We start from the raw sequence: 27035 nt of genomic DNA, 5'->3' as shown, positions 1-27035 counted from the left end.
CTCTAATGTGGAGCTGTCACAAATAAAGCTGCCATAAACAATCACGTACCCATTTTTGAAAGAAACTATTTTCCAGAGTAGGTGTTCCATTTTACATTCCCACCAGCAATGTATGAGTGATCCAGTTTCTCAACACCCTCACCACCTTTTGGTATTGTCATCATTTTTAATTTTAGCCATTCTGGCAGGTGTATAATGATATTTCAATCCATTGTGGTTTAATATGCATTTCCCTAATGGCTAATGATACCATTTTAACATGGCTTTCTTTGACATCCATATATTTTCTTTGAATTGCTTTTATTTTTGTTTTTATTTTTTAGATTTTATTTATTTATCCATGAGAGACACACAGAGATAGGCAGAGACACAGGCAGAGGAGAAGCAGGCTCCCTATAGGGAGTCTGATGAAGGACTTGATACCAGGACCCCAGGATCACGCCCTAAGCCAAAGGCAGACACTAAACTACTGAGCCCCCCAGGCGCCCCTAATGAACTGCTTTTGATATTTTTTGTGTGTTTTCTAATTGGATTTTGTCTTAATTACTGCGGAGTTTCTTTATATATTCCAGAAACGAGTCCCTTGTCTCCCCCATGCTCTGAAATTGTTTTCAATCAGCCAGTGGCTGCCTCACTGATGTTTTAATTTGCATTTTTGATTAGACTATCAGCAAAGCTGATTTTAAAAAAATAACAAAGTAGCAGCTGTCTGATGACCTTAAGGAAAACCAGCATTAAAATGAAAATCTTACTCCAAATTCAACTTACCCACAGGCTCTACTTGTTCAACATGGTCTATATAGTCTCTCTTCCCCAAGTAGATGGTCACCTATAGGAAGAACAGATGTAGATGCTAAGTGGCCAAAGAACACTAGAATATTCACGTTAGAAGTCAGTGTTAGATAAAAACATTCATGTTAGAAAAAAACACCACACACACACACACACACACACACACACACACAAATCCTCATACCTAGCGACAACTGACACATTTTGATTAGTCTTTTTTTGTTGCTTTTCTTTAAAAAAAATATATTGTATTTATTTGAAAGAGAGAAAGGAGAGCACACAAGCCAGGGGGAGGGGCAGAGGGAGAAAGAGAAGCTGAGTAGGGAACCTGTTGTGGGCACGGTCTCTGGACCCCGAGATCATGACTTGTGCCAAAGGCAGATGCTTAACCAACTGGCCACCCAGCACCTCTTGATTAGTCTTGAGAAGCCTTGCCACTCAGCTCTGTAGCTTGCCCATCACCTCCTCTCTTCCTGTTTGGCTGTAGGCAGAGACCATGGATTACAAATTGTCCTCTCTGCTCAGCTCCATAAATCTGCTCCAAGAAATTCTCACCTCTTCGGATGGCCCTGTTCTCCCACCTTTCCCATCAAGCCCAGGTCTGACATTAACTCTGTAATCTTGCTGAATTCACTGATAATACTTCAGTGGAAAGTTATACTTATGCAAATAAGGATCCTCTCAACATTTAAGCCTCTTATTTCTGGCTGTGAATGAAAGGTTTCCCCGCTTCATTAGAAGAATTTCTGGGGACACCTGGGTGGCTCAGTGGTTGAGCATCCGCCTTCAGCTCAAGGTGTAATCCCAGGGTCCAGGAATGGAGTCTTGCATCGGGCTCCCTGTGGGGAGCCTGCTTCTCCCTCTGTCTGTGTCTCTCATGAATAAATAAATAAAATTAAAAAAAAAAGAAGAATTTCTGAACTGAGCAAAGAGGCAGGAGTTCTGGAGTCCCTGAAATCCTACCAGATGAGCTTCTGTACAGTTATACCTGAATTCATGCTCTAAAGAAGAAGGGCAGGAGAATTGGGGGGGCAATGACCTGTTTCGGTCCTCCTCCAGTCTATTTCCATGCCCCTGGCATGAAGGTCTCCGCCAGCCCCCTTTGTGGAAGAGCATGGGTCTCATTCACCATCACTCACTGCTCTAAGCCACAGGACTGTGAGTGCCTTGATGCTAAGAATTCTTTCATCTTTTGGCCATCAAGTTGCTACCACAGTACCTGGTGCACAACAGGACTTTAATCCACATTTGCTAAGTGCATCAACGAGTGAGTACACCCTCCCTAGTCCCCTTCTTCCCTAAGCCTCTTAAATTCATATTCTTATGTCCATGAACTCCCAGAATCATTCTGTTGGCATTCAATCATCTCCTATTTCTACCCCCTGGTATCAGATATCCTGGAGTAAATCCCTATGCCTTCAAGGTTATTTGTAGTTTTGATGTTGAAGCATCTGAAAGACTGCATAGTCAGGTGGCTGGGAAGGAGGTGGGTGTTGGATGGTTTGAGAATCTTTTCTGGACCAAAATATATATATATATCAGTGAATACAAAGCCCAGAACTAAGAGAAGAGAATACTTCTGGAACCAATGGCTTCATCTTCTGGCAAATGGCCACTAAATGGGGATGTAGGTGAATGCCAAAAAGAGTTTAGAGGACCCAACCTTAAAGACTCTAGGAAGATGTTGAAGCATTTTAAGCAGGATGAAAGACTTGCAGCTGAATAGCATTTAGAGTGCTTACCATATCCTGGGCACTAAGCTCAGCCTTGACTACTTTATTTCACCAAATCCCCACAACTACTCTGTGAGATAGGAATCGACCTCATTTTATAGAGGAGATGACATTGACAGCAAAGGGGAGAATGGACAGACAAGGGGAAAGCCAGTTAGGTAGCTAATTGACATGGGGAGTAAGGAAGACCGAAGGTAGGTGGAGAGTGTGTTTTCTTCTTTTTAAAGCTTTAGCTGCAGTGGAAGAGGAACTGGAAAGGCAATAGGGTCAAGGGGAGCTTGTTGGTTGTTGTCTCTAAGATGCATGAGGTCCGTACTTCTTTTTATGCTCAAAGTACTGGTAGGGAGGGAGAGGCTGCTCATAAGCCCAGGAGGGAGGCTGATAGTAGAGGCTGGTAGTCCCTGGGGAAGTGGACCCTGAGATCCAGGCATAAATAGCATGAACCTCAAGATGGGAGCAAAGGCATGTCTTCTGCTGCAATTAGAAGTGGCAGGAGCAGGAAGAGAGGTGAAGGAAGGCTGAACAATGTGGGACTGTGGCCCACCTGCTGCTTGCTCAACCAACGAGCCATGCACACCCTTCTTGGATACAAGTTGCCAATTATGTTCAGGGTTCACCATCCACCATGGGGTCCCTTGCTAAGAGGAGGCCAGCCCCAAAGGACGATTTTTGATTGGCCTGATCCAATTATGATTTTCCAATTCCTTTGGCTCAGGACCGGTTTAGGGTGGGTATGTGACCTAATTTTGACCAATGAGATATGAGGGAAGGCTGCTGGAGGGCTGCTGGGAAAATATTTTCCCACTCTTAAGAAGAGGAAATACTAGGAAGCAAGAGCCTCTTCCTTCTTTGGGAAGGAAGAGAGGGTAAGACACCTGGAGCTAGGGCAGCCATCCTGCCACCAGCTGAAGGATAAAGATCACAGATGAGGGTAGAGTGGGGAGAATCATGGAGAAATGGGCTCCTGGTACACGATGCCTGGAGCCATACAGAGGTTGCAACTAGAATAATCCTGATATGCAAGACATTAATTGATGGATTTTCCCCATATATGAAAATTCTAAATTTCTTGGTTCAAATGATGTCTATCTAGACATGAGGAAGAAAAAAGTGGGAAAATGATATAGGCCAGCAGGAGTAGGTTTCTCTCTTCTTCTGCCAGAAGTCAAGACAAAGCATGCTGGGAAGACACAGTTGGGAAAGAGTTTGGGGAATGAACGGTTGGTTGAAGGGTTCCTAAATTATCACCGGAAAGTAGAGTTCCTCAGCTGGGAGCAGAAAGGGCAGAGAGTGCCCAGTGTAAACCTGATTCTCTTGTGTTGCACTGTGAGCATCAGAGTTTCCTTTGGGCCCAATTATCAGCTTAAAATTTGAGAAACCCTAAAGGAAAAATCCAAAGTTCAGTTTTACAAAGCACAGAAAATAGAATTCTGAGAAGTCCCTGATTACCAGCTTTCAGAACTGGATGTGCTGGGTAAGTGTCTGATTGGGGTGATGATGACAGTTCTCTGTGTCCTGCACCTTGACTCAGTGTCAGAAACAGTCCCCAGGTCTAAACTGCTTGAGTAGAGAGTGGGCTAATCCAACTGTATAAAGAGCCTTTGAAAGCAAAATTCTCAACCGCTGCTGCAGGAAGGTCTCAGAAGTCAACTAGAAGAATGATCTAGGTCCACACTGTCCAGTACAGTACCAAGTAGTTACAGGTGGTTTCTGGACACTTGAAATATGGCCATTCTGAACTGACATGTGCTATAAATGTAGACTACACACCAGACTTCAAAGACTTAGAAGATAAACATAAAAGATCAACAATAATTTTTATATCATTTGTATATTGAAATGATAGTTTTTTTGATATATTGGGTTAAATAAAATATATGTTCAAATAAATTCCACCTGTTTCCTTTTTGATGTGGCTGCTACACGCTTTAAAATAACATTTGCTGGGACGTCTGGGTGGCTCTGCCTATGTCTCTGCTTCTCTCTCTCTGTGTCTCTCATGAATAAATAAATAAAATCTTAAAAAAAAAAAAAAAAACATTTGTAACTAGCCTGTCGGCCCCTAAGAAGCCATTGAGTGGAGTAAGAAGACCCCATCCATGCAGGCTATGGGGTGGACCTTCTGTCAGGCCTCCCCTGTCAGAAGTTCACGGGCACATCTAGACTGTCTAATGTGCACCCAGTGGAGCCAACAGTGGCATCATCTCTGCTGAGTACGTGAGTTGCCAAGATATTGGTGGGCATGCAGCCATAGTGCAGAGAAGCTGGGACGTGTTCCCTTACCCAGTGGCCCTGAGGCCAAATGAGGATTGAGGGCATGGTGGCTGGGGTAGGCACACGGAAGACAGAGCTGCCTTGGTCCAGCAATGGGGCTTTCCCCAGGCAGGCAGCGAGATGACAAAGGGCCAGGTGAGTTAGTATCGACAAAACAGTTCAAGGCCAGCTAGGAAAAGAAGTAAAATTGGAAGTAAGGGGGTGAGGACTGAGAGATAAGGAGGACATTAAGGGTCTCAGGGTTGAGTTCTTTAGGAGACTGAAAAATTCATTTTGTGCAATTCATTCATTCCTTTCTCATTTATCATTCATTTCAAATAGGGAAAACAGACACAGAGCTTCTCCCCTCAACCTCACAGGATTTTGGTGTTGATCATGGCTATTTCTTTCTTTCTTCCCTTCCCTTCCCTTCCCTTCCCTGTTCTTCCCTTCCCTTCCCTGTTTTTCCCTTTTCTTTTCTTTTTTTTCTTTCTTTTCTTTTCTTTTCTTTCTTTCTTTCTTTCTTTTTTCTTTCTTTCTTTCTTTCTTTCTTTCTTTCTTTCTTTCTTTCTTTCTTTCTTTCTTCTTTCTTCTTTCTTTCTTTTCTTTCTTTCTCTTCCTTCCTTCCTTCCTTCCTTCCTTCCTTCCTTCCTTCCTTCCTTCCTTCCTTCCTTCTTTCTTTTCTTTTCTTTTCTTTTCTTTTCTTTTCTTTTCTTTTCTTTTCTTTTCTTTTCTTTTCTTTTCTTTTCTTTTCTTTTCTTCTCTACACCCAACATGAGGCTTGAACCCATGAGACCAAGAGTTGCATGCTCAGCCAGGCACCCCATGTCTATTCTTGAAAAAGCTCCTTTAAAAAAAATTTTTTTTTCTGTTAAGCCACTCACTTCTGTACCACTTACCGACTTGTCCCGGGAAATCTTCTTGAAGATCACATGGTTTGATGCAGACTTGCTGGTCTTCCCGCTGGCTGCCATGTTATGTGTCCCTGGTAGCTTCTTTCAACCCTGGGGTCTGTGTCAGCTGTTAGCAAGCTGGGGAAAGGTAAAAATGATGCTGAATGTGCAGGCAAGAATGTTCTTTGTATAAAACCTACTCATGAGATGCTGTGTGCCCATTAGACATTTCCTTGCATCTGCTTGAATATCGATGTTTGACGAAATAAGGCCATGGTCTAGTTTGTATGACACCGAGGTGGGCTTTTTTTAGAACATGTGTTTTCTTTTTCTCGATAAGGCTCAAATACTTCTTAGTAAACCTCACCTGGAAGGTTTTACTCCCTCACTGGCCTTTGGCTTCATCACACTGAGCCGGGTTAGATTTAAAATTCTATCATGACGGGACGCCTGGGTGGCTCAGTGGTTGAGTGTCTGCCTTCAGCTCAGGGCATGATCCTGGGGTCCGGAATCGAGTCCCACATTGGCTCCTTGCAGGGAGCCTACTTCTCCGCCTATGTCTCTCTCTGTCTCTGTCTCTCTCTGTGTGTCTCTTATGAATAAATAAAATCTTAAAAGTAAATAAATAAATAAAATTCTATCATGACAATGTCCTACAGTAATTGGAATAGAAAACGCTCCTGAAAACCATAACTGCTTTGCAAATATCATTTTCAAAATATGTTAAATCCCTAGAAGTTCTGTCCAGCGGCCCATACTCAGCTGTGCCTTCCTGTCCTGCTCTCCCACCACTCCCCAGCATCACACACAGTGGGAGGGCTGTCTTGGGTGTCTGGACCTCAGCACACCCTGAGTCTTGCTAACAAGCAAGGTCCATGAAACCACACAGAAAAGGCATAACTGGGACAGACCACAGTAAAACACCCGTCATCCTGGCCCGGGTTCTGAGAAGCCTTGTGCTCGGGGGAGGTCATGTACCTTGTGCAGCCAGCCAGACAGGCCCAGGAGGTGAGGCGAGGGGCTCCGTCCCTCCGGGGTGAGCGGCCGGCCCCTGCTCTGTGTGCCCAGATGACCCCACCGAGGGCACTGGCTGGCGTGCGTGTGTGGGGGAATTTGTAGGGGACCTGGACAGGGTGCCCACACCCACGTCTCAATGTCTAGAAGCCAAATCCCATTTAAGGAGCAGAGTGGAAATGGGATTAGTGTTGAGATGGGTGAACTGGTGGTTTCAGCAGTTCTAGGCATTAGGCAAAGGCCTCTGGTCTCCTTCTAGAGGCGCTCGCAGATGCGGGAGCTCCAGTGGGGACGACGTGGTGGGACGGACGAGGGCTAAAGAAAAGCTGCTGTTTATCCTAACCCTCTTTGGGTTCTGGAAATAGACTGATTATCCCTTGGCTCCCAGTATCACCAGGACAGGGGATTTTCAAGTGCTCAACAAACTTGATTAAACTCAGCAGGCAGCTAATGCAACCTTGGGGGTGGGGCTGGAAACAAAAAGGTCAAGGAGAAATGCCAACCTCAAGAACCCTGGTGTTATACAAGCCCAACTGAGGTGGGAAGCAAAGGCAGAAGGAAATGTAGATAAAATTAACTGTCCTTGTGACCTGCAGCCCATTGACAAATACTCGAGGCAGGCAGAGTCTATAATGTTCCTCCAGGATGCTCCTGTCTTAATGTTACTGCCTTGCTAGAGAGAAAAGCTACCTTAGCTTGACAGCAGCCAGGCCTCCAGGATCCTGGGAGTCTTCTTCAGCATAGGAGAATCCTCTGTCTTTACTTCCCCCAACCCCAAAAGTACATAATCAGTTGTTCCTCACAATCCTGGGGCAACAGCTCTTTCTGCCCACAGGTCCTGTCCCCGTGCTTTAGCAAAACCACTTTTTTTTGCACCAAAAGAATGTCTCAGTTCTTTCTTGACCGTGGGCTCTGGACCCCAACAACACTACTCCACAATCACATCACAACTAGATGGGGTCCTCTCCTCCACTCCATGCCCTGTTGATTGTGGTGACCGGTCTCTCGCCTCCCCAGTGTCCACAACTTCTCATCTGCAGAGCTTCCTCCTGGGTCCAAAGCACCCCCTTTGCTTTCCTGGACCATAATGTCTCCTGCAGTCTATCCACCTCCAGCCTCCAGGCCCTTCTCCACAGGGGAAGAGGGGCCTTCCAAGCCCTGATCTGTCCTCTCTGCTTAGTGTCTCCCACTGCTCTCAGGAAGGACATGGGCATCTGCTTTCACATTGTCCTCCATCATATCCCATCCCCAGCTCCCCACACTGTTCTTTTAGCCTAGAACAATCCTCTTCTCTCCTCAATGTGTTTTCAGGCTCCAGATGCTGGAAGACAGGAGTCCCATCCTCAGGGGGATCCTTCCCCAACCTCCTGGGCTGGGGTGGAGGCACAGTTGCATTTGACACTTGTGTGGGAGGTTATCATGGTCTTTCTTCCCTTACTTGACTCCATGACTCCAGGTCCCAGGAGGGCAGGGGCCCCTCCTGTTGTTTCTGTCACCATTGCATTTAACAGCTTCTTCCAAGAACCTCAGAAAAAACGGATGGGACACTGTGGCCATTAACACATCTACATACTGGACTTGACATGATGTCTGGGAATGTGGCAAGTCTAAGCAAAAAGCTTATTCTGGGGATCCCTCGGTGGCTCAGCGGTTTAGTGCCTGCCTTTGGCCCGGGGCATGATCCTGGAGACCCGGGATCGAGTCCCGCGTCGGGCTCCCAGAATGGAGCCTGCTTCTCCCTCTGCCTATGTCTCTGCCTCTCTCTCTCTCTCTATGTCTATCATGAATAAATAAATAAAAATCTAAAAAAAAAAAAAAAAAAAAAGCTTGTTCTAACATTTGAGATGTTAGCATCCGTGGAAACATTCCAGTAACTTCCTTCCTGCCTGACAATGTCTTCAAGGCCCTCCAAGATTTGCTCCCCTGTTAACTCTGACCTCCTTTCTTTTTCGTCTTTTTTCTTCCTTCTTTGCTTCCTTCCTTTTTCTTTTCTTTCTTTCTTTCTTTCTTTCTTTCTTTCTTTCTTTCTTTCTTTCTTTCTTTCTTTCTCTTTCTTTCTTTCTTCTTTCTTTCTTTCTTTCTTTCTTTCTTTCTTTCTTTCTTTCTTTCTTTCTTCTTTCTTTCTTTCTTTCTTTCTTTCTTTCTTTCTTTCTTTCTTTCTTTCTTTTCTCTTTCTTTCTTTCTTTCCTTCCTTCCTTCTTTCTCTTTCTTTTCTTTCTTTTTTTTTTTTTTTAAAGTAGGCTTCATGCCTAGCATGGGGCTTAATGCAGGGCTTGAACCCACGTCCCTGAGATCAAGACCTGAGCTGAAATCAAGAGTCAGACACTTAACCGACTAAGCCACCCAGGCATGCCCAACCTCAGTTCTCACTACCTCACCCACTTTGCTCCAGCCCACTGGTCTCTGCTTTTCTTCAAACCTGCCTCAACTCCTTTGCACTGAACTGTTTCCCCTTCTGGAACACTCTTCCCACAGAGAGTCACTTGGTTTGCTTAATTCCTTTGGGTCTTTAATTCAATGGGACCCCATTCACCTCGCAACCTATCGTGCACCGTGCACCACTTCACCCAAAACTTCTGGCCTCCTCTGCATTATTTTTCTCCACAGCACTTGTCACCGTCTCGCATTCAGAAGAACCTGCGTTATCTTCTTTCCTGTCTGTCCCCCATCCCAACTTTACTAGCATGAAAGATCCAGGCAAAGGGATTCCTGACTCTTTGTACCTATCCCATCTCCAGCATCTAGAAGAGGGGTCTCATTATACTTAAAGCACATGGAGGAGTCACTGGGATAGCTGGCAACAGCTAAAATTGAGAAACAATTTTTGTAATTTCTTTTTTTTTTTTTGGTATGAAGAGAGCAACCTCTCACATGGGTGTCTTATCAATTTTTGTAATTTCTAAGGGAGAAAACATTTTTTTTAATGGAGGAATGCCAGCTACTAAATGCAAAAGGAAAGACAAAGTAGAAAAACATCATTTAACAAACTCTGCATTAATGACTTTTGATTTTCTGTATTTTAAGTGTATTTAAGTAATCTCTACATTCAGCATGGGGCTCAAACTCACAACCCCAAGATTAAGAGTCACATGGTCTTCCAACTGAGCCAACCACGGCCCCTAATGGTATTTCTAATGCTTTAACATCTGGGGTTCAGCTGACCTTGGAGAGACATCCCCTCCCAGGGCTAACCCTTTCCTAGAGACAGCAAACGACTGCCTTTCATATGCAAACTAGCCCATTGGAGCCCAGACACTTCGATGGCCTGGGTTCCTCCTGGGACAGGCTCTTACATGGAGCCATGACTGCCCTGACCTAATATTACATCCCCAGACCAGGATTCAGACCACCGGAGACAGCCTGTCACCACAGAGCCAGATGAAGTTATTCAAACTCTTCAATCTTAAACCCGCTTATCTGGCCTCACCAGTTCTTTCCTATGGAAACCACAAGAAGACTCTTGCCTATGTTTTCCCCTTGATCCCTCTGCTTCCTGACCAAGCCTGGTACTTCTCCATGTGGCCCTGTGTAGCATGGGCCGCTCCCTCCTTTCCAGAACTGTGAGTAACCAATTCTCTTTTCAGGGGCCATTGTCTCTTGATCTGTTGGTCTTATCATAGCTGAATGATAGCAAAAGTTCTGTCTTAAAATACTGATCATTTGACTGACTCAAAGATTGTTCATTGGGGTCAAGACCATCAGATGAAGAGCTGATGGAGAAATGGCTGTCCCTATAGTACCATAACGATGGCAAATGGATCCTGGGTTCATCACAAGGCGCATGTCTGGCTGCACAAATCGGGGACCAGGCATGGTCCATGGTCAACCTTAGAATCAACAATGGTGCCAACCAGATGTGATGTATCACGGTGGGTGAACTGGAATCCATTAAGCATTTTGACATCACTTCTAGCTTATGGGAAATGCAAGGGATTGAGGAACAAGTGAGATGACACCACAAGAGAGCTACGAGGTGAATGGAAAAGTGGCTGGTGTCTTTCATAAACCAACGTCACAGAAAAGGGAGGTACTAGATTAAAAGACACTCAAGAGGGCAGCCCAGGTGGCTCAGCGGTTTAGTGCCGCCTTCAGCCCAGGGCCTGATCCTAGAGACCCGGGATCGAGTCCCACGTCCAGCTCCCTGCACGGAGCCTGCTTCTCCCTCTGCCTGTGTCTCTGCCTCTCTCTCTCTCTCTCTCTCTGTGTCTCTCATGAATAAATAAGTAAAATTAAAAAAAAAAAAAAGACACTTAAGGGGCTCAACCTCCAGATGTAATGTGTGGTTCCAGATTGGACCTCCAATTTGAAAAAGAGGATCTACAGGACATTTTGGGTTCATTGGGAAAATCTAGATATGGTCTAGTTGACATGTAAGATGGAAATATCTGGAATGGGAAGGTAGAGATTGTAACCACACGAAGGTGATAGGAGGGCATGTGTAACATGACCACACCTTGCAAACACATACACTGTGTGTTGTATATATGCACACACACACATGTGCATATTTACATCTCTATGAATATACACACATATGCATGTTTTCATTCCCATCAAATACATAATCTGCAAGGACATGTACTTAGAAGCTAACAGTGGTCTCTGTGTGGTGGGTATGTCAGGTTTTACTTGCTTAAAAATTTTTTTTTTAAATAATTTTATTTATTTATTCATGAAGGACACAGGAGAGAGACCGAGGCAGAGACATAGGCAGAGGAAGAAGCAGGCTCTATGCAGGGAGCCCGATGTGGGACCCGATCCCGGGTCCCCAGGATCATGCCCTGGGCTGAAGGCAGGTGTTAAAGCACTGAGTCACCCAGGGATTCCCCTTAAAAATTTTTTTTGTCTGTAATTAAAGATTCTTCTCCAATAGTTATTTATTTCTCCTATAGCAGAAAGGTTAAAATATAACATTGCTATAAATTTAAAAGACATCTGATATTCTCCTTAAAAACACACAATTAAGAGGAAGACACATGACCAGGATGCTCCTTTTAGCATCATCATCAGAGGGGCTACCCTGAGCAGTGGCTGCAACATCCAGGACTGGCTTGCAGCTGTGGGTGCTCTTGGGACACCCATTTCCATGCAGCTTTGTTAGCACCACATCACTGGGAGGGTACAGATGGGCAGGTTTCAGCCATTGACCCACCAATTCCTGGCAGGTGGGGAAAACTGGGGGTGGGCTGGATATAGGACCTCATTCTTTTTGGAAATGTAGCCTCTGGTAGTCATTCTCAGCCTGTCTGTAATGGATTTTTCTCTATTTGGCAGAAAAATGAGAAAAATAAGGGCACTGTTGTAAGTTTTGTCATGGAGCCAAATGTCTTCATTGTAAAGTGCTGTCCTTTATTCTAAGGTTATGAAGTCCTCATTTTTTTGGTATTAAAAAGTTCTTCTTTATTTTCCCTATCTTTATTGAGGTATATTTTACATACGAGCAAATATGCCCATTTTAAAGTGCAATTTGAGGACTTTAAGTGCCACGATGGCCAAGACACACATTTCCATCCCCGAAAAAGTTCCCTGGCCCTACTATTTCAAGTCAACTCCTCCACCAACCCCCCCAGTCTCCGGCAACCACTGCTCTGCTTCTTGCCACAAGTTCTGCATTTTCTGAAATTTATTATGAAGTTTAGAGCATAGAGAAAAGTTGGAATAATACAATAAACACCCACACAGTCAACCCTGAGATTTGATGATGAAGGTTTCAGTGTGTGTGCTCACCTATTATTGCTTTTTCCTTTTGAGTCACTTGAAAGTAAACTGCAGACATCATGACACTTCACTCATAAATATTTCAGAAAGCAGCTGCTAAGCGTAAGGACAAAATGTCCTTTCTTTTATAAAATAAAGATGAGAGTAGATGGTAGTTTAGGAAAAAAAAAATCCTTACTTGGCCAAAATAAAGTTGTCAGTCTTCCTCTACAGTTATTTTAGAAACTGACTGCTCTATGAATGTTAAATCTGGGAACCATTGGCGACAGCAATGTTTGCTTCTCTGGAGTCGGTGTCCAGTGAGATGAAGCTACAAGCCCTGTGTTTCCCCTTCTGGTAACAAATGCAGTGCCAGCCAGCTCGCGGGGGTGGCAGGGGTGGGGATGTTCAGTTAAAGAAGCTTATGGGCTTCAGAGTTAGGTTATCGTCTTAGGGGTTTATTACGTAGAGCACATGCATGAGGAAAACTGGTTTACCCTGCTAACATCAACTATAAAATGAAAACTTTGTGTCCCCCCATTGCTTTGGTTTCACTGAAGCTGAGAGTGCCCGAGAACACTAGGGCAACTCTATTTATGAAGGTGCCAGGGAATCAGAGCTTTTTAAAGGCCACCTTAATTCCAACATGGACCTCTTGGTCAATTGGCCTACAGAATAGAGAGGGCTGCTATAGGTTGGGCTGGCATGTAGTATCTGAAATCCTAAATGGAATCCTGTGGGTTCCCAAGTTGGGCAGACACCTTGAAAAAGAATGCAGTCCAGGGGTGCCTGGGTGGCTCCATCGGTTAAGAGACTGACTCCTGATCTCAGCTCGGGTCCTGATCTCAGGGTTGTGAGTTCAACCGCTGTATTGGACTCCATGCTGTGCGTGGAGCCTACTTAAGAAAAAAAAAAAAAGTAAATAAAAAATAAAAAGAATGTAGTCCACATTCCATCTTTTGCTTGGCTCTCCTCTACATCTACCACAAGTTGTTGAATGCTTCCAGGGATGGGGAAATCATTACTACCTTTTCTTTGAAATAGTGTGACATGTGAGAAAATTCTTTGTTAGGAAGGATTCGGCTTCCCTTCTGTTTCCCTCTATTGCTGCAACTTAATCTTGTCTCTTCCACAGGTGACTCATCCGTGATTAGGACACAGGTGCTCATTCCTCACAGACATCGCCACCCTCTTGCCACCCTGGGGTCCCACCCCTAGGCAGATTTCGATTGTCTATCTTGAGGCATTGTGCTGAGAAGGGCACTTGGTGCTCCAGGTTTCTGTGTAAAGGGGGCATGTTGTACAAACAGCCCCAGGCTGGAGTCCGGGGTTTTGTCCCACTGATGGCCTTGGGGGAAATAGCGGGCCTCACTGCTATTTCCTCTTCCTCCTCCGTACAAGGGGAGCCTGCGACCTGTGTTGTCTTGCAGGGCTGCGGAGAGGCATCATATGTGCAGCTGAGTCCTTTAAAAGGAGAGCCCTGTGGAGTGGGGGCAGGAAGATCCTGAGCAACACTTCCCCTCATCCCCTCCGACCGGAGGCTGACATGTGCTGTGGATGCTTCGTCATGCCACATGGGTCCCAACCCTGAGGGGCCTTCCAGTGGTCATGAAACTGCTTTGACACAAGATTTTGTGGCCGACCACAAACTGAGCAGCATACTCCTGAAGCTGTGCACGCTTAGGGAGAGGCCTCTCAGAGGGGGTACTGTTATGGATTGGATGTTTGTGCACCCCCCTCATCCTCCCCCATGCCAAGCTACACACAGAAGCCCTAAGCCCCCAGTGTGATGGGGTGCTGGGAGGTGATCAGGGTTGGATGAGGCCACGAGGGCGGGGCCTTGATCTGCTAGGATTAGTGTCCCTGTGAGAGACACTCTCTACTCTGCAGGTGCACAAGCAGCAAGTCAGGTGAGCATGCAGTACACAGCAGTGACCTCGAGGTAAGGCCTCAAGGCCCTGGGATGGAACCTACCTTGTTGGCGCCTTGACCTCAGACTTCCAGCCTCCAGAAGAGGGAGAAAGAATTATCTGTTGTCTGAGCTGCTGGGTCTGTGCTGTTCTGTTATAGCAGCCTGAGCTAAGACAAGGGCCTCTGCTTTTCTTCAGGTAGATCAATTGCTTGCTATAGATAAAAAAGTTTGAAAAAATGGACACTGATGCAGGTGCAAAAATGCCTTTTTTTGTTGGAATTAGACAGCGGTAGTGGCTTAACACTGTGAATAGAACTTTAAAATGGTTAGTTTTGGGATCCCTGGGTGGCTTAGAGGTTTATCACCTGCCTTTGGCCCTGGGCATGATCCTGGAGTCCCAGGATTGAGTCCCGCATCGGGTTCCTTGCATGGAGCCTGCTTCTCTCTCTGCCTGTCTCTCTCTCTCTCATGAATAAAATCTCTAAATAAATAAATAAATAAATAAATAAATAAATAAATAAATAAAATGGTTAGTTTTATGTGATTTTCAACACACTTGAAAACGGTAAAAAAGAAATACACTTTTTATACTGTGACCCGAAAGCTACACATACGCACACAGGACAGTTTCTACGCAACAACACTTCTGCTTCCTCTGTGGTTTCTTCTTAGGTTTTAACTACTCTTCCTCTCTCCCCTTCATTTGCCTCTTGGGCTGGTTATGAAGCAACATTTTGGAGCTGTCTGGTTTGCTTTTTGCTGATTCAATCCTACTAAATAAAGACTTGACTGAGTGCCCATTCTGCAGAGCACCACAGAGGGGGTCTTGAGACTTGACTTACAGGTCCTCAGAACCATCTGGGCGCGTACTTGAGGGAGCAGCAGCACTGCGGACTTCCTAAAAAGAAACCAGGGCACATCCAGCCTGTATGCTGCCCGGCCTGGCTCACAAGCATAACTGCCTATACTGTTTCTTAAAGTATATTTCTCCAGGAAAATGAAGCCCAGAGCCCCAATTCACCTGCTCTCCACTCCACAGGAGGCTGGCACTTGGCATCGTGCAGGGCTACTGCTCCCACACAGGACACACACACACACACTGCTTCTATGGGGAAAGTCAACCAAATCCAAAGTGGGGCATAAAACGAAGTCAGCAATAGATATTGCTCTAGAATAAAAAAGACCTGAGAACAGAACATAGTAGCCCTTACTGTGGACAATTGCCACAACAGCTCCAATTGGTTCCTTTTCCTGCCCCCATGCTGCTGGGTGGCGCCCCACACTCAGGCAAGGTTGCCTGTGCCATCTGCTCTAGCCAATAGGATGTGACAAAGGCGACCCAGGCAGAGTGACAAGTACTGGCACATTGACGCGTGCATTCTTGCTGCATCATCCTTGTTCTCCTAGCTGCCTGCCAGGCATGCATGAGGCCACCCTCTACCATTCATCCCCAACCGGGCCAGCCCAGCCCACTCAGACTTGTGAGAAATAATGGTTGATTCAAGCCATTACATTTTAAGGTAGTTCATTATGCAGCAAAAGCTAACTGGATCCTGATCCAAACAAGCTCATCATAAAAAACCCATTATTGAAACAATCAGGACAATTTGAATATGGACTGGATAGTTGATGACAAAGTTCTTGTCAATTCTATGAGGTGTAACTCTGGCAAGGTGTCCTTGTTTGGGCAGCATGCTGATTTCTGTGGAAAATGACATGCTTCAAGTTTGTTGTCAAATACTCCAGCTGGGGCACCTGGGTGGCTCAGTGGTTGAGGGTGTCTTTGGCTCAGGTTGTGATCCTAGGGTCCTGGGATCGAGTCCCACACCCAGCTCCCTACAGGGAGCCTTCTTCTCCCTCTGTCTCTGCCTCTCTCATGAATAAATAAAATATTTACAAGAAAAAACAAAACAAAAAACTCCCAAATACAGAGTTGTTGAGTGGTGGGTACAGGCACCAGGGCTCCTTACACACCAGTGTTCCCTCTGCCTCCTCAGATTCTGGATCCACTGATGTGGATGTAGTTCACTATGCCTGTCAGTTAGGGTTAGACAAGGACTGTGTAGCCCCATGGAAAACTCACGGAGAGTGGGAGTGTCTGAGGAGCACAGCTTGGAGGGAGCACAAAGAGGATGGAAAAAGTATCTGGGAGGCAGGCAGGGACGGGTTGGGAGGTACAGATGGAAACCAGTAGGGCTGTGCTATGAAAGCCAGAGCTCCCTGAGGTATGAAAATCAAATTTTGTGGAGGTGAAGCAGTTAATTTTTCCTTTTTAAAAGATTTTGAGAGTGAGAGAGCATCAGTGAGGGGAGGGGCAGAGAGTGAGAAGCAGACACTCCCCCCACCCCCAATGAGCAGGGAGTCCAATGAGGGGCTCGATCCAGGATTCTGGGATCATAACCTGAGCCAAAGGCAGATGCTTGAACATCTGAGCCACCCAGGCACCCCCCCCCCCCCCGCCTCATCCTTCCTGCCCCCCTTTGGAGATTTTGGGAAAGAGAGCAAGGAGTAACTTTCTTTTTTTTTTTTTTTTTTAAAGATTTTATTTATTCATGAGACAGAGAGAGAGAGAGAGAGAGAGAGAGAGAGAGAGAGGCAGAGACACAGGCAGAGGGAGAAGCAGGCTCCACGTGGGAAGCCCGATGTGGGACTCGATCCTGGGTCTCCAGGATCAGGCCCTGGGCTGAAGGTGGCGCCAAACCGCTGAGCCACCTGGGCTGCCCAGGAGTAACTTTCCTGATCAGAGACCAGTCTTACTGGATTGTAACACTTTTCCTCAATTTTCTTACAAAATCTATACAAATGGGTATATTTCACTTTACTCAAGATTTCCAAAATTTATTATTGGTTTGAAAACTGGCAATTTCTAGTGAGTGGGCACTATCTTGGGCATGAGAGAGATGTAGTGGAATCAGGCATCAGTGACCAGCCTGGGGCCATCTGGTGTCAGCCTCACATGGGGGCGGGTGTGTGTGTGTGTGTGTGTGTGTGTGTGTGTGTGTGTGTGTGTGGCTGGGGAAGCAGTCCAATTGGAGGCAGTGGCGCCCACTAGGGGTCAGGACACTAGAACAGCTTCTTGCTAGGTTATCAACCCCCCCACCACTTGTGACATGGGATACAGTTCACAGATCACAGAATTTGAGAGCCACAGGCTCCTGATTACAATCCAAGGCCCTGCAGGAACCCATTCATGGTTTCGCAGCCAGCAGTCTTGTGCGGGGAGTTTCATCACGGCTACACTCTTTCCTGGTGCCAACACGGGTAAGGAGTCTCAAGTGCACATTTCAAAATGTCCAGTTAGGAGCATGGTTGTGCTAGGCCATGTGAAGACATGGGTAGCTCTGCACACTTTGGTACACTCAGATCTGGGCTGGTCCCTCCCAGCTGAGAGCATCTTCATCCACTTACCCCAGTGTCCATACTGAATCTCCTGTGTGCCACAATGTGAAAGATGTAGAGGGGCTTTGCAAGATTTATAGGACAAAGGCTAGGGTTATGTGCTTTAATAAGGCACTGAGCTTGATTTATCTATTTTGGGAAATGAACTAGGGAATATAAGTTCATTTAAAGTCATTTTAAAATTCTCAACTTCTGAGATAGGTTAATGTCTGGGTCAAAGCCAACACGTCTTAAGTAGCATACCAGCTCCAACTGCTGGGATTCAGCTGGGAAATGGGGAAGTCTTACGCCCACCTGTGCCCAGCCCCACCAGCAGAACTTGGCAGCAGGAGGGGAGGACAGGGTCCCAGATGATCTGACAGGCAGTCGGATGAAGCCCTATTCCACTGCGGTGCACACATCAAACCGCTCAGCCTTGGAGGTCAGGTGACCTGAAGAAAGCTTCACAGTGTGGATGGATCTCAAGCCTGAAACCTCTTGGCTCAAAGTAGAGAACAGCCAAGCTTCCTGCCAAGTTCAAAGAAAACGGGCCGACTGGAGGTTACTGCAACACTTACATCTCTGTTAACTTACCTCCTTGCAAGTGACTGCAAAGGGCTCCTTTGGCTTCCTGAGACTGTGGGATGCCTTGGAGACTTCAGATCATCACAGAATCTGGACTCCGATGTTGGCTGGACCCTTCGGTACAGCAGTGGCTGGGGACAGGACAGTGGCCCTGCAGGTGGACTCCCAGAGACCAGGATTCGTCCTAGCAGGAGGCTGCTTGCTAGAGACCGGAGTCCTCGTGAACAAATTACTTGCCTGCGAGGTCATTCATGCCCCTTCAGCCTAGAGGCCGGACACCAGCAGGAGACCAGTAGGCTCATCATCAACCCTACAGACAGAGTCTCCAGTGAGGAAGCGGGCGCTTGCCCTGGCTGCAGCATGGAACAACCTCAGGAGTCTCATCAGTGTGCTCGCTGGGTGCTCACAGGACAGACACGGACATGCACGAGACCCTTTTCCAGCTTAAGACTTACATGTGGTGTGAAACAGGAATGCAGGTTTACAGGCAGTGGGAGTGGGGGCTTAAATGATGATGACGAGAGACCCAGGAAAAGAGCAGCTGTTTTTAAAAATGAGTATCAGGAAAACAAATGAGAGAAACAGCTTTTTCTCTGAAGGACAGAAGAGCATAAAATAACTACCAAGAGACAGAGTGTGAAAAGTATATAACAGATTTCTTTTTTATTTACAATCAAGTTCTGTTGGGCAACATAATTAAATAAATAAAAGATGCGCCCTGGCCTGTGAATTCCACCTCCCCTTGAGCTCTTGGAGCAGCATGCTGGAAAGTGGGGGAGGAGGGCTGGGGGTAGAGGGAGGACGGACACGGCGCCCCTCCTCACCCAGCTCCAGCACTCATGCCCACAGCTGTCCAGAGAACAAGTGTGGAAGGAAAAAAATAAAGTGCAAATTAAAAAGTGATGAAAGTATTGGTGTTTCAGTCACTCAGGAACTAAAATGATATACACAGGTAAAATGGCAAAGATAAATGTAAAAAAAAAAAAAAAAAAGCCACAGGCCAGTTTTTCCCTGGCCTTGATCCTAACTCCTGAAACCTAAAGAGGACATCCCCATGCTTCTTGGAATGGGCTTCTCGCACTAAAGCACCGAGGGGGTATTGCACATAGGCTTGGCAAAGGGGCAGTGACCCGGAACTGCTGGCTCCAGGCTAATACATTCGAGGCCTCCAATCCCTCGTTACCAGTGACTGTAACTGAGGCGCACCTGGGAAGAAGGTGGTGCACACCCCGCCCACTTTCTGGAAGTCCACAAAAGACCCTCCACTCCTGCAGCACGTGCACTTCCCCCGAAGGTTTCAGCACTTCCTCTCCTACATCCGAAAAGTTCTTTCAGCCACAGACTTATTTCTTGACCAAGAAATAGGTATGTAAGCATTGTTAGGGAGAAAGGAAGCCCGAACCTTTGAAGAACAACTGCTTTCTAAGAACGGTTTAGGAGATCTAAGGAAATTCCAACAGTAATCAGATGAGATCAGAGTAAGAGCTTTGTAATAATGACACAGACCAGCAGGGAGGACCACAGTCCTGTCGTCTCCTCAGAAATCAGGGCAGTCCCTGTGTACTGAGGGCAGGGGTAATCCTGTTTGGGTTTCTGTTAATCCAATGATTCGAGCGAGTTCACCGGGAAAACCACCCCGAAGTGATAGGACATGCATTCGGCCAGGACTGACTCTGGAAGGACGGGAGAAAGCACGGAGGGAGAACCGACACCCAGACGCGTGGGGTGTTGTTGGCACTGCCAGCGAGCGAGGAACCCGGCAGGTGCCTGTGCTCCCCCCACTGAGGTATGGAAGATCAGAGCCAGTAGTGTTTCCCACCCAAATCAAGGCAAGAACCTGAACCTCTGCTAAGGGACTGCAGGGCCAGACTTTTTTCAGTGTTATTCTTTCAGGCCGTTCGAGACCTCAGCTAAAATCCTCAGAAATCCTGTTCAAAGGAAGGCCATTGCCTCACATGGCTCCAGCTCTTCTCCGGAGGTCAAAGCTAACACCCAACACACCACCTGCCAGGACAGAGTTGCGGGAGTTGGTGTGCTTCTCCGGCTTCAGCTCTACTCTCGAGGAAGTGCCATCAATATTCCGACCAGAGCACAGCTTTGCTTCCTTTGTCCACACTGACAACGTGCGAGCCGGAGGGGGACCACGCCACAGCATTGATGGACGAGCTTCAAAGAGAGAGGTTGAAACATCTGTGAGATCTTAGTAACCTGAATGCCAGGCTCCCTCGAATTCAGGGAGCAAGGCTTTTGCCAACCTGGTTTACTGGCCAGGATCACAGCCACTCACTGACAGGCCTCTGTTAATGAGCACCAGGATGTGAACCCTGCACTGTGTTTTAGGAAACAGTCTAGGAATGAGAGGAGTCAGGTGTGTCAAGTCTACCCTAAGGGGGTAGCTGGCATCCTCAAACAAGAGCCTCAGGGGACTGAATAAGGAGTAGACAGTGGCTACTGCCCTTGGGAGTAGGGAGAGGTGGTTCTGGAGGAAAGCTCATGTCTATCCCAACTAGCACTTGAGCTTGGGTGGAGAGAACAAACCTAAAAAAAAAAAAGGAGCCTAGAGAAGGACTGAAAAATAGTCTATGAAAATCAGTGTTTACAATCAGTCTCCCAAGAAAAGAAGTTCAGAGGGGAGAAGCAGAGGGAAAGAGGGAGAGCAGAGAGACAGGATGCTTCCCTTTCTCCAGCAGCCACTACTCGAAGGGCTCTAACTGGGGTAGCCTGTGATCCCACTAAGCAGAACGTGGCTGCTAGCCGTACCCCACGAACAGCCCCAGCCTCTCCCCACTAACCCTGCTCACAGCATAGCACGCAAACACACGCTGCCCTCATTGGGCTGATCTGGTCCGTGCCCCAAGGGGCAAGACCCCTGGGATGAAATCACAGTACATGCACACCACCTCAGGGGGTAACAGGGTTCACCTTACCCATGCTGCTTGGAAAGGACTTTCTCCACTTTCCCTGAGAGCACGCTCCAGATGTAGAGAGAGCCCTCAGCCGAGCCCGCTGCCACATAACCACCATCAGGGCTGCAGAACACAGTAAGACCAGAAAAAGTGTCAACTGCCCATCCTCAATTCAGTGTCCTGTGAGAGAAGTGCCGTGCAAAGCAAGAACTGGGAAACGGGGTGCCCTTCTCCAGAGAGTCCACCTTCCCTAGCAGCTCTCAAACAGTTCTTAGGGACACCAGACAGGTAGGAAACCGTGATAGTGACCCCTGGTGATGGGCTTCCAGGTCACTCCTGGACACTCCCCTAGGGTGAGACAGTGTACAGATGCCCTCTGGGATGCACCAGGTTGGGAGGTGGGAAGGGGGCAGGAGGAACATGGCTCACAACTCACCTAAACACAACTCTGGTCCAATCGGAGCCGCACTTGAACCCAGGTGCGCTGAAATAAACAACAGCACTGTTTACCCCAAGAGCTCACACCACACAGGATTTAAGAGAGCAGGGTCAGGGCTTTTCAGGGCCTCTGGTGTTCATGCAACCTCCAGAAAAATGGCAAGATTCAAGTAAAACCCAAACCAGCATGTCTTCAGTTACCTAAACGTCTGTCTGACAGCATTTATTCGCAGATCGATGATCTTTAGCAAGTCATCACGGGAGCAGCTGAGGAGTTCTGTTCTTTCCGGGTTTAAGTCCAGGGCCGTAATCTTCCCCAGCAGCTCCATCTCCCGGACGATGCTCTCCGATCTGTGAAAGCGATGTAAAGTCTGAGAAGATGTAATGCAGAGGTGCCAGAACTTCCCCATTTTGACCAGTTGCCATGCTCCATGGGGAAAAGAGGGAAATAAAGGTAATTTGACTAGAATGCAGTACTTTTCAAGGACAGTGACTGTCTCCCGACCTTGTAAAAATCACTTTAGGGACTGCTTTTACTATTTTTCTGCTGATACATTTCTACAGTAATAGTTTAAGCACTAGAACTCTGAATTAGGGAAGAATTTATTATTTTTGTCAATACATTCCATAGTAATAGTTTAAGTACTAGAATTCTGAATTCGAGAAGAATTTCCTCACCTGTTTGGGGAATGCTACAGTAACTGCCAATCAGAGCTTCAGATCAGCACAAACTAAGCAGGGCTCATAACCATTTAGTACTCTTCTGATGATAATATGTCAACGTGACCAAGGGCTCATGAGCTTGCTCTGGTGGGTGTGGGACACTGTACTGTATACTGACAAACGTGGCTTCTCACAGACTCCCTGCCTTAAAAGTTCAGCTCCAGGGTCCCCCAATCCAGCTGAGTGATTCCAGGTGTGGAGCTGGACTCCAGAGCAGAGTCCTTGCCCCAAACAAGTCCTTCTTCCTTTCAGTTGCCCAACTGTCCTCCAGGCTCATCCCTACCCAGGCCCATGAACAGCAAGCTTACAGGGCCCTGTTGGTACAGCCAAAGGAGGTGTGGACCCTTCTATAGTTATTTTGTTGTAAGGTTTCAATGAAACCAAAACTGAGAGTGCTTATCTTATTGGTGCTGAACGTATCGGTGCTGAACGTGTGGCTAGAGACCAGCCAATGCACTTCCCTGGGTCGTCTTCTGGCCAATTAGGGGGTGGACCAGGACACTTTCAATATCTGGTTTAACACTAAAATGCCATGTTTCTGGTTCAAAAAGGCTAACCAAAGGTTATGAATAAAACTTGGAAGTGCTGTCCAGGAGCTACTAGCTTCCCAACAGGGCTTTCTATGTATCATCAGTAAGCATAGGCTCCTTGCCCCCACCCTTCCACAACCACCCCGCATTCCCCTGACCAGCAGCAACCTCCCTCCTAACCCACCAGCCTTGTCCCAGGGCCTTATCCCACCAGACTCCGCCCACCATCCAAACTCTCTGCTCCCCCAACAGTGGCCCATCAACAGGACCCTCCAGTTTTCCATCTATGGCCACCTTCCTTGGCGGCTCCCTAAAATGTGGTCTGTTTCACGGGGTATCTGAGTCATTCTCATGTTTTCAGAGTCCCCCTGCGACGACTTGTTTTTTTCCCCATCCAACCCCTCTCAAAAATTGTTAATCCAAATGTCTCTTAGAAACCACAAATTTGCATGCTAATCAGAATACAGTATCTATTGATTATTCCCCACCTGGCTTCAGTTCTCCCTTTCCTCACCCCCCATATGCCAAATGTTCCCTCAAATCTGTTCCCTTCCATCTCTCCTTTACTGCTTGAGGAACCTGCTCCCAGGACACCGTCTGACCACCACCAGCACCATCTACTGACTCATGAGAACAGTCCTTTGTTAAATACCCGATGGCTTATAGGAGGAAGTCACTTACAAATGGCCATCTGATCCCTACCCAGCAGCTGCTAGTCCTGTCTGCCCATGGCCCAACCTACCAGGCTGTCCTGCTGTCCTGGCTGGAAAGTCTGTAACTTTTTTTTTCTTTCTTTCTTTCTTTTTTTTTTTTTAAAGATTTTATTTATTTATTCATGAGAGACACAGAGAGAGAGGCAGAGATACAGGCAGAGGGAGAAGCAGGCTCCATGCAGGGAGCCTGACGTGGAACTCAATCCTGGGTCTCCAGGATTAGGCCCTGGGTCGAAGGCGGCGCTAAACCGCTGAGCCACCCGGGCTGCCCCATCAGTAACTTTTCTGCCGTGGGACACCCACTCACTTCCTCCAGACTTATCCTGCCAGGTGTTCTCTCATGTCCTTGAACAAAGATGCCTGGCTCTACTTGAGAACCGTGCAGACCTATATGTGTCTACCTTCCCTATGACATTTCCAACTACCTAGCTGTTCATTTTTGCTTACCTAGCAGCTGGCAAAGTGCCTAAGAAGTGTAGCGGGTGTGCTCGTAAGTGATCACTGAACGCAACAGCCTACTTCATGGTCAAGAATACCAAACTACTGAGATAAATGTGGACTGGAGCTCCTTTCTGCCACCTCCAGGGATTTTAAAAAACACACCGCATAAATAAAACCTCACGAGTGGGAAGACCCACTCATCTGCCTCCCCCACCAAGCTCTGGGGTATTATACCGGATGTCCCAGAAACGAATTTTCTTGTCAAAATGGCCACTCATGACACACTGCTCTGTGCAGACGATATCGTTGCAGCTGGATCCTGCAAACACCGTCTTTATGCCTGAAAGAAAACCGAACGTTAGTCATCAAGCACAAGCCCCTCCATGGCTGTGCAGGCAGCATGGCTTCCCTCTTGCTCTAAGTAACCAGAGCTTCTTATTTGGACACAATATCAAACAAGAAAAGCTGTCACTACCTCAACGCCACTCTGAATATGACACTATTCTTGCAATTCAAACTGTATCACGCTAAATGTAGACTTTCAAGTGGAAACAAACACCTCCTGGTTAACGTCTAATTGTACATATAGACAGAGAGACTGAATTTCCTCACAGACTTTGCTGCGTAGATCCCAGAGCTTGAGGGTCCGGTCATGACTTCCAGAAACAATACGGGCATTGTCCAGCAGGAATTTGGCAGACAGCACTTTGCCGCTGTGTCCTGTGAGCGTGTGCTAGGAGAGAACACAGCCAGGGTAAGCCTTGGGGGCCCCCCATGCTGAAAGAGCTAGCTTCTCCAAACACCCAGAGATCTGGTCAGGAATATTCAGACAGAAGGATATGTAGCTCGGCAAAACATTCAAAAAGCCTATCTTGTGGTGTCGCCCAGAGGTGAGGTATCAAGAGGAAGAACATCAATTTCCCAGGACAAAAAAAACATTAAAAAAAAAAAAAATCTAACACCACTAGAGCCAACTTCATGTGTCTCTATCCTCAAAAAAGGGATGGGCAGATGGAGGACCTTTTTGAAATAAGCTCTGTTATAGATACCACCAGTCTGTAGTATTCTATTCTTGCAAAAAAAAAAAAAAGTTTTTTTTTTTTTTGTAAATCTGGATTGTATCAAATTACAGAATTTTTAAAAGCGTGGATTTTACCCAGTGCCCAGTCCAGACCCTATTTAAAGTCACAACAGACAGGTTCCCTGCAGGCATAATTTACAAAAGGAAACATCAGGACTCTTTAAATAAACAATTAAAACCCCTGGGGGTTTTTTTCAATCAGAGGTCTCAGCTTGAAATGTCAGACCATAACCACAGATACCAGCACTCCCAACAATCAAACCTTTTCGTGGCTAGCTGCGGGGTGCTAGCCAAGGAACACAGAACTGGGGCATCTCCCAGCACCAGCAGCCCTTCTGCCCACCACAGCACTACTGGAGCCCAGTGGGATGCTAAAGGTGCAAGGAGGAGACCCTGGGAATCAGACCTTTCAGTATTCATCACTGACTTTTCACTGCAGGTCAACATGTTTCTATGTACAAAATCGCAAAGGCTCAGAAAGTATTCACTGAGGTTTTCTTTCTAACCAACTAATAAATAAAGTCTGTAAAAGCTTTAATATAGTTACTGCAACTGCTAACTTATTTATCGGGTTTCAACATTGACTTCCGAAGATGAGAACTCACAGTTCTGTGTTAAATGTTTAGTGCTTCCCTCTCTGCTGAGGGGAGCAGTTCCGTGTTAAATGTTTAGTGCTTCCCTCTCTCCTTTCAGCACAGGAGCAGAAGACTCAGGCCCACACGTACTTCTCCCTTTCAAAGGGAGAAGCTGGCACAGACTTGAAGACTCTCCCACATTTAAACCTCTCTGAAACTGGAACGGCATCATATAATTGCTGCCAACAAGGGGCAGCTGTGCTGTGGCTGTGTAAAAACCTCCCACGGATCCTTCTCGTAAGATCAAGAAAACTCCAGCAATGAGGTTTACATTCACTATATTCTGGGAGTAAGGATTCTACTTACCATAGATCATCCAAACTGTATGGATCATGGGGAGACATACAATCTTGCAAAGGTACACCTCATGCTATGTAAATTACATGTGGAGAAAAGAACTCCGTTGGGACACCTGGGTGGCTCAGCAGTTGAACAGCTGTCTTCAGCTCCGGTCACGATCCCAGGGTCCTGGGACCGAGTCCCATATCACACTCCCCACAGGGAACCTGTTTTTCCTTTTTCCCTGTGCCTATCTCTTTGTGTCTCTCATGAATAAATAAATATCTAAAAATAAATAAATAAATGAAAACTCCATCATCAACGTTTTGGGTACGTTCACTGTTTACTTTCTTCTTACAGAAGTAAAACCACAGCTAGCAAACACTGGAGGGAGAAGCTACTTTTTGTGAACTCCAAATGCATGTTAATACTTTCATCCATCTCATGTGAAAACACTCCTAAAAATTTATCTACTGCTCTTTTAACATTATAGTGGAAGTCGGTTTTCATGTGACAGCTGAAGACGCATGGGTTCCGGAGTCAAAATGCTCTGGCTTTGGACACCTGGGGCTTGAACATCTGTGGGACTAACCTCTTCCTCCCACTGATTTGGTAAAAGGACCAAACAAGGTGACCTGTGCATAAAGCCCGCTGCTGGGGGCATTAATGCTCTTCCTTTCTGTACCTAAGAACCTTCACAGTTATTCTGAGAGTTAAATAATCTTCAAGTGGCGATTATAATTAAATGGAAATTTCTGTGCCCAGCAAACACCTAGGTCACTTTACATTTCATGAGCACAAATAGTGGTGTAGGGAACAGCTATGGGCACACCACTTTCTCTGGACATCTCAGAGTAAAACCGCTGGACTGACAAAACAACAAGAATACTGTTATTTCATGGCTCTTCATGTGTGTGTCAGCTTGCTTTTTAAAAAGTCCGGGCTTCTGGGGACACCTGGGTGGCTCAGTGGTTGTGTCTCCCACAATGATCAGGGTGTGGTCCTGGGATTGAGTCCCACATCGGTCTCCCC

At 46.5% G+C, this 27035-nt stretch overlaps 2 protein-coding genes and 1 non-coding gene across 12 annotated transcripts in view; all 3 read right to left on the bottom strand.

The window, feature by feature from the left end:
* The window catches only part of SAG (S-antigen visual arrestin), a 42702-nt gene extending 24299 nt beyond the window's left edge, over positions 1–18403 (bottom strand). For 3 of the 5 annotated variants that reach the window (XM_072796730.1, XM_072796734.1, XM_072796735.1), the window contains exons 1-4: positions 18267–18394; positions 14357–14506; positions 5678–5809; positions 769–829 (exon numbers count right to left, since the gene is read on the bottom strand). In XM_072796730.1, the coding sequence (XP_072652831.1) occupies positions 769–829; positions 5678–5752 (136 nt within the window). In that variant the 5' untranslated portion in view covers positions 5753–5809; positions 14357–14506; positions 18267–18394. Of the gene's footprint in view, positions 1–768; positions 830–5677; positions 8704–14356; positions 14507–18266 lie in introns of those variants that run through there. The other 2 variants (XM_072796732.1, XM_072796731.1) reach the window with 2 other exon arrangements.
* A 491-nt stretch (positions 18404–18894) lies between these two features.
* ATG16L1 (autophagy related 16 like 1) overlaps positions 18895–27035 on the bottom strand; it is a 39192-nt gene continuing 31051 nt past the window's right edge. For all 6 annotated transcript variants that reach the window (XM_072796724.1, XM_072796725.1, XM_072796727.1 and 3 more), the window contains 6 exons: positions 24621–24741; positions 24243–24348; positions 21803–21952; positions 21600–21647; positions 21185–21286; positions 18895–20423 (listed from right to left, as the gene is read on the bottom strand). In XM_072796724.1, coding sequence (XP_072652825.1) covers positions 20330–20423; positions 21185–21286; positions 21600–21647; positions 21803–21952; positions 24243–24348; positions 24621–24741 — 621 coding nt within the window. In that variant the 3' untranslated portion in view covers positions 18895–20329. The remainder of the gene's footprint in view (positions 20424–21184; positions 21287–21599; positions 21648–21802; positions 21953–24242; positions 24349–24620; positions 24742–27035) is intronic.
* LOC140616648 (small Cajal body-specific RNA 6) lies at positions 25293–25517 on the bottom strand. The gene has a single exon (XR_012017065.1).

The sequence above is a fragment of the Canis lupus genome, chromosome 24, assembly GCF_048164855.1.
Source record: "Canis lupus baileyi chromosome 24, mCanLup2.hap1, whole genome shotgun sequence".
Classification (NCBI taxonomy): Eukaryota; Metazoa; Chordata; class Mammalia; order Carnivora; family Canidae; genus Canis; species Canis lupus.
The sequence above is the reverse complement of the archived record's forward strand: the minus strand, read 5'-3'. Positions and strand labels throughout refer to the sequence as shown.